General features: G+C 46.3%; 1 protein-coding gene across 1 annotated transcript; it reads left to right on the top strand.

Annotated features, from left to right (window-relative positions):
• The first annotated feature begins 2,306 nt into the window (after window positions 1-2,306).
• LOC115128928 (mucin-2-like) lies at window positions 2,307-6,418 on the top strand. Its single transcript, XM_065017036.1, has 4 exons — window positions 2,307-4,178; window positions 4,356-4,862; window positions 4,999-5,054; window positions 5,907-6,418. Exons 1-4 carry the CDS (start codon window positions 2,336-2,338, stop codon window positions 5,940-5,942), a joined length of 2,442 nt encoding a protein of 813 aa, XP_064873108.1. The 5' UTR covers window positions 2,307-2,335; the 3' UTR covers window positions 5,943-6,418.
• The last annotated feature ends 743 nt before the right edge of the window (window positions 6,419-7,161 follow it).

The following is a 7,161-nucleotide window of genomic DNA, read 5'->3' as shown; positions in this document are numbered from 1 at the left end:
GAGATGAGTCTTCAGTAAAGACTTAAAGGTTGAGACCGAGTTTGCGTCTCTCACATGGGTAGGCAGACCATTCCATAAAAATGGAGCTCTATAGGAGAAAGCCCTGCCTCCAGCTGTTTGCTTAGAACTTCTAGGGACAATAAGGAGGCCTGTGTCTTGTGACCATAGTGTACGTGTAGGTATGTACGGCAGGACCAAATCAGAGAGATAGGTAGGAGCAATCCGATGTAATACTTTGTAGGTTAGCAGTAAAACCTTGAAATCAGCCCTGGCCTTGACAGGAAGCCAGTGTAGGGAGGCTAGCACTGCTCTAGCACTCCCCCTAACTGGGAGGGGGCCAGAGACAATTACTCGATGCCGACACATCTTTCTAGCTAATTTACACGCTGAAGCTATGTTGCGCTTGGTGATCTCTTGACTGTTTCATCCTAACATCGTTGGTGCCGACGTGGATAACAATATCTCTGTACTCGCCAGTTTTAGCTTTAGCCAGCACCATCTTCAGATTAGCCTTAACGTCGGTAGCCCTGCCCCCTGGTAAACAGTGTATGATCGCTGGATGGTTCGTTTTAAGGCTATGTCGCCAATGACTAGAGTTTTCAATTTGTCAGAGCTAATGGTGGGAAGCTTCGGCGTCTCAGACCCCGCAACGGGAGGAGTAGAGACAAGAGAGGGCTCGGCCTCTGACACCGACCCGCTGCTTAATGGGGAAAACCGGTTGAAAGTTTCTGTCGGCTGAATGAGCGACACCGGTTGAGCATTCCTACAACATTTCCCTCCAGAAACCGTGAGAAAGTTGTCCGGCTGCGGGGACCTTGCGAGGGGATTTATACTAACGTTACTATCTGTACTTACTGGTGGCACAGACACTGTTTCTTCCTTTCCTACACTGAAATTACCCTTGCCTAACGATTGCGTCTGAAGCTGGGCTTGCAGCACAGCTATCCTCGCCGTAAGGCGATCGTTCTCCTGTATTATTATGAGTACAGCGACTGCAATTAGAAGGCTTCGGTTGTTGGAGGTCCTGACGAACCACGTCCAGATAAAGCGTCCGGAATGAAAAAGTTGAATGAAAAAAAAGTTGAGGGAAAAACCAAAAATATAAACGGTAATTAAAAAGTAAAAACCTGTAAAGTTGTCAGGTAGCAAAGTAAGGTTGGCAACAAAACGCACAGCAACACGTAAACAAATCTGCAAGTTATAAGCAGAAACATATCTAAATCAGGGAAAATAATCCTGCACCCCCTGTCAACAAATCCTTCTGCAGTCTTTGACTGTAGCCTATATGTTCTATATTTGCGGGTTAGGGTCGGATGAGGGCCTCAGATTTTCACTTTATCACATATAGTTGGGCGGTTGGGGATGGGTTATTAGCAATTGTGGACAGGTGTGGGTGAACAAACAGCTCACCCGTGCACCACTGGTCTGCATACATCTGCATTTTGATCTCCGGACATTCAGAGGGCAGGTCATTTATGTAGCTCTAAATTGGATAAAAGTGGGCCCCAAAAATATCCATGAGGGGCCCCGATAGAGCAGTCAGAGGATGTTGACAGTTTGCCATTGATTTTGGTGCATTGTTTTCTTTTCGTCAGGTTGCTTACCCCCCAGCCAGGTGAGGAGATGGGACCGCCGGTCATGGCGCCGACAGCTAGACAGCAGTGCCTCGGACTCCCCTGCATCTGATGGCAGTGTCATGCTCAGCCCACTCTATACCCACTCCCCCTTCCTCTCTCCCACAGCTACCAGCACTCCTCCCCACCCTGCTGCTCTTTCTAACACATCTCCCAACATCCCAATATTTTCCCCTTCCTTCTCTCTCAGTACGCCTTCCAGTTGTCCTAGCACACCACTTTACCCCCACTCTTTCACCTCCAGTGCCCCTGGCACCCCATTACGAAGTCAGGGGACATCTTCCAGTGCCCCTGGCACCCCATTACGAAGTCAGGTGACATCTTCCAGTGCCCCTGGCACCCCATTACGAAGTCAGGTGACATCTTCCAGTGCCCCTGGCACCCCATTACGAAGTCAGGTGACATCTTCCAGTGCCCCTGGCACCCCATTACGAAGTCAGGTGACATCTTCCAGTGCCACTGGCACCCCATTACGAAGTCAGGTGACATCTTCCAGTGCCCCTGGCACCCCACAACATAGTACCTTTCACAGGGAGTCATCGTTCCACACCAGGAGTAACATCTCAGGAAGTAGGACTACATGTTGTGGGCTGGAGAGCTGTCCACCATTAGCTAAAGGGACAGTAACCAGTTCCAACCCTGAAGACTCAGTAACCAGCCCTAAAGCTAGATGCCAAGTGGACAACACTCCATACCCAGACATGTTCAATATTAAAGGAGATACAGCGAAGAAAGATGATTCTGAGATGAGAAGGAACAGTGAAATGAAGAAGACTTCAACACCAAAGGAAATGACTGAGAAATGTTCTCCTGCCATAGCTAAGACTTCCATATCATCACATGCCAGTCCCACTCTGAAAGAATCTAAGATTCCACAAGCTGACCCACGACTACGAAAATCAATGAAATCATCAGCCTCACCTGATGTTTCTTCAACTGAGCTCGACCGTGGGACGCCCATCCCAGGCAGTAAGCTAACACTCACCTCCATCTTTTCCTACCCTTATGATGTACCACAGCTCAAAAGCAGTCCACTTAAAAACCCTGAGAAGTCATCTCCTCAATCAACTACAGCACATCAGAAGCACAAGTCTCAAGATAAGACAAGTCCTAAGAAAAGTCCTAAAACCAAGACCTCTGATTCACCTAAATTAACACCTGCACCTTCTTTGTCAGAGAAGCAAACAGACAAAACTGAGAGTAATTTCAAGAAACCATCAAAACCTCAGAGTGTTGTTAGTAGTAAGGCAGACTCTGCAGTGTCACAACATGTTATATCCACAAAAACTACAAAAGAAAGTGCTGGAGGGAGCCGGCCAACCATCAAGACTTCTCCTTGTGACCCTAGTCTTAAAACTAAAGGTTCTGCTAACAATGCTTGTGTGCCAAAACCAAAGGAGGAGAGTGAGAGACCTCCCCTTCCTAGCCTTAGAAGATTGAAGCAGGTATTTACAGGCCTTTATCAGCAGAGGACTGTGGTGGCTAAACCCTCCAGCGAATTGAATGGGGTGCCGACTGACACACATAGGCTGTTTAAGACCCCTTCATCCAAGACCTCCTCCCCTAAGACTCCCTCATCCAAGACCAGCTCCCCCAAGACTCCCTCATCCAAGACCAGCTCCCCCAAGACTCCCTCATCCAAGACCAGCTCCCCCAAGACTCCCTCATCCAAGACCACCTCCCCCAAGACTCCCTCATCCAAGACCACCTCCCCCAAGACGCACTCACTCAAAACCCCCTCTCCCAAGACCCGCTCCCCCAAGAAGCCTCAGACTAGAGTTCTTCACAGATTCACCCAGGATCCGAGGATCCGAGATCCGATCCAGGATCAGAGCCCATCTATGCAGCCCACCTCCAGCACCTCCAGCAACAACCCAGAAGGGAGACCTGCAGCCTCAACCTCAATTCTGGGCAGGAGTTTAGAGCTAAAAATTAGTCAAGGTTTCCAGAAACCAGACACACCCAGGCCAAAGAGCTACTCCCCCAAGAGCAAACCAACAGGGATTTCACTGAACTATAGGGGTACTGGTACTCCTTTCCGGGGAAGTGAGGGGAATCTAACAACTACCCCCACTTCTAGGGGCCTGGCAATCCCCCATGACTGTCCATCTCAGACCAGGAGTTCTCTGAGTAAAGCCTCATATTCTGCCAAATTACCATGGGATGGAAAGAGCGACAGAGAGAGAGAGAGGGACAGGGAGAGAGAGAGGGACAGGAAGAGATGGGAGAGGGAGAGATGGGAGAGGGAAAGGTGTCCACCCTCACCGAGACACCTTCACCCAGCACGGGGCCCAATTCCACAGCCAAGCCGGGAGGATCATCCTAAAGAATGCTTTAGAAAGAAAGACAAAACTACTACAGGACAGGAGGACTTTAGAACTAAAGTCAAAATACCATGGGCACCAACTCAAAAACCCTCTAGCTCTCACAAGAGTTGGCCAAATGTACCCTCACCCTGCCAGAATCCTCCACCTGCGAGAAATGGCCCCCAGTCATACTCCAAAAATATCAAAGGCGCGCACTCACCCTCAGCTCAGACTAAATGTAAGTTAATATGGATTCAGTACGTGAAAGAGTATACTTTTGTTGCTATGTAATAGTAGTCATTCTACAAAATCTGGTGTGTGATGGGTGGAGACATGGGTAGAAGTGAGTGTGTATGTGTTCATTTTGAATAGCTACTTATCTATCTTTCTGTTCTCTGTTCTCTCCATACTGTAGCTAAAGTACCAGGGGAGAAGACAGACTCTCAGCACATCAGCTCCCCCCCTACAACACAGAAGGTCCCTCAGGAGTCAGTGTCCCCTCCCCTGTCCCCCCGCTTCAGACCCGGCCCCAGCAGTCCGGAGCTCATCCATGCCATTGTGAGTGCCATGGGCTATCTGCTTGGTGTGCCACCCACCTCCATCCCTGGCCTCTGCCCTTCACCTGAAGACCCTGGTACGTCCTCCACCACTGACCCATCAGCTTTTAACTCAGACCCCATCCAGCCCCCCTGGACTGAAGAACTACGACTCATCCGGCAAAGACTCAGTGAGCCTGGCTTAGGGCTCAACCCCCAGCCTCCAGACCACACCCAACCAGCATCCAGACCACACCCAACCAGCCTCCAGACCACACCCAACCAGCCTCCAGACCACACCCAACCAGCCTCCAGACCACACCCAACCAGCCTCCAGACCACACCCAACCAGCCTCCAGACCAAAGGACACACACACACAGGACAGGTGAAAGAAGGCAATTCGTTTCTCTCACTGTTTGTTTGAGGCTCTGTTGATTTGTTTGTAATCCTTTTTAAGAGTGTCCTTACCTAGAAATGAACCCTTTGACAATGTGCTTTCACATCGATCCTCTTCTATACAGAGGGAAGAGATGCCTGCACAATCAATGGCACCATCACTAAGAAAGAATACAAAGATGTGAGTCACACATGGGATAATAGCCACACAATACATGTTTACACACACAAAGATATCTCTCTGGTGTAATACATGTTTACACACACAAAGATATCTCTCTGGTGTGATGCATGCAGGCTGTAGACTCAGAGTACCACACTTTATGGACAATACATGTTTACACACACAAAGATATCTCTCTGGTGTAATACATGTTTACACACACAAAGATATCTCTCTGGTGTGATGCGTGCAGGCTGTAGACTCAGAGTACCACACTTTATGGACAATACATGTTTACACACACAAAGATATCTCTCTGGTGTGATGCGTGCAGGCTGTAGACTCAGAGTACCACACTTTATGGACAATACATGTTTACACACACAAAGATATCTCTCTGGTGTAATACATGTTTACACACACAAAGATATCTCTCTGGTGTGATGCATGCAGGCTGTAGACTCAGAGTACCACACTTTATGGACAATAAATGTTTACACACACAAAGATATCTCTCTGGTGTGATGCGTGCAGGCTGTAGACTCAGAGTACCACACTTTATGGACAATACATGTTTACACACACAAAGATATCTCTCTGGTGTGATGCGTGCAGGCTGTAGACTCAGAGTACCACACTTTATGGACAATAAATGTTTACACACACAAAGATATCTCTCTGGTGTGATGCGTGCAGGCTGTAGACTCAAAGTACCACACTTTATGGAAAATACATGTTTACACACACAAAGATATCTCTCTGGTGTAATGCATGCAGGCTGTAGAGTACCACACTTTATGGACAATACACCTATGTGTTCTTCACAGCTTTATTTCATATTTTGTGAGTATTTTCTTTGTGAATTCCCAGGTGAGAGGAGATAGGATGAAGATGAGGATACTGTAGCATGCTACACTGCAGAGCTGCAAGGAGTCAGAGAGCAGCTGTTCAGACAGGACTTGACTGACTGACTGGTGGAATCAGAAGATGTTCACGTTAACAGGCTGAACATCTGCTCATACACCTGGGTTGTGTTTCTAACTCTTTCTCTGGATATAATGATCTAATAAATACAGAGTCAAATACTTGATGTACATATTCATTTGCTGTAAGTACTGGCAGTTCAGCTCTTTGAATTGATGATTTCAATGCTTGTGATACTGGTTGAATTTTTAGATGGATTTGATCTTGCTTTCATTTTGACAAGCAGTTAGCTGAAAAATACAGGAAGCTGGGCATGCTGAAGTTTGCACATGTGACCACAGGAGGGCAGTCTCATGCCAACCTAATGCAAATCCTAGTCATAATGAAGGGAGAAATGAAATCTAATGTACAGATTGTCAAATTGTCAAAACAAATGTACAGAGCACTGTGCTTTTGAATAATTTCTATGTGGATATTGAACATCAATAAAACTTTTGAGTTATGGAGGAGCCTAAATCTATAAGACATTTTGTTTGGGTTTGTTTGGATGATAAGTTAACATGACAAGCTGATATGCTTACCCTACAGCACAGACAATCTCTTGTCTGAGGTTTCTTTATTAACCATTCAGTCACAATATTAACCATTCAGTCACAATATTAACCAACCAGTCACAATATTAACCATCCAGTCACAATATTAACCATCCAGTCATGATATTAACCATCCAGTCATGATATTAACCATTCAGTCATGATATTAACCATCCAGTCATGATATTAACCATTCAGTCATGATATTACCCATCCAGTCATGATATTAACCATTCAGTCATGATATTAACCATCCAGTCATGATATTAACCATTCAGTCATGATATTAACCATCCAGTCATGATATTAACCATTCAGTCATGAGCCAACTACATTTCCTCATGTCAGATAGTGCAACGACTCCATTTGCACTGATTGTATGTATGACACACAACACACACGCGCGCTCTGCTTTGTCATTACTGACTGTCCAAACCACTCCCTTCGCCTCTTACGGTTGTTTCAAGTCACTTTATCACATTTTTCAGATGTAAGTGGAATATTATAGACATATTATGTAGCATGTATTGTATTGAAGCTTGCTGATGGAGGATGATGATGTTGTTTTTACAGTCGTGTCCATACTGGTATGTTCTTCGGCTTTACCT

Source organism: Oncorhynchus nerka, linkage group LG4 (genome assembly GCF_034236695.1).
Source record: "Oncorhynchus nerka isolate Pitt River linkage group LG4, Oner_Uvic_2.0, whole genome shotgun sequence".
Taxonomy (NCBI): Eukaryota; Metazoa; Chordata; class Actinopteri; order Salmoniformes; family Salmonidae; genus Oncorhynchus; species Oncorhynchus nerka.
This window is presented reverse-complemented; position numbering and strand designations above follow the sequence as displayed.

Bases quoted from the DNA above. Each gene is read 5' to 3' on its own strand.
- LOC115128928 (XM_065017036.1), top strand. From the start codon at position 2,336: ATGTTCAATATTAAAGGAGATACAGCGAAGAAAGATGATTCTGAGATG. The intron at 4,179-4,355 runs GTAAGTTAATAT...TCCATACTGTAG, and splicing joins ACCCTCAGCTCAGACTAAAT to CTAAAGTACCAGGGGAGAAG. The intron at 5,055-5,906 runs GTGAGTCACACA...GTGAATTCCCAG, and splicing joins CTAAGAAAGAATACAAAGAT to GTGAGAGGAGATAGGATGAA.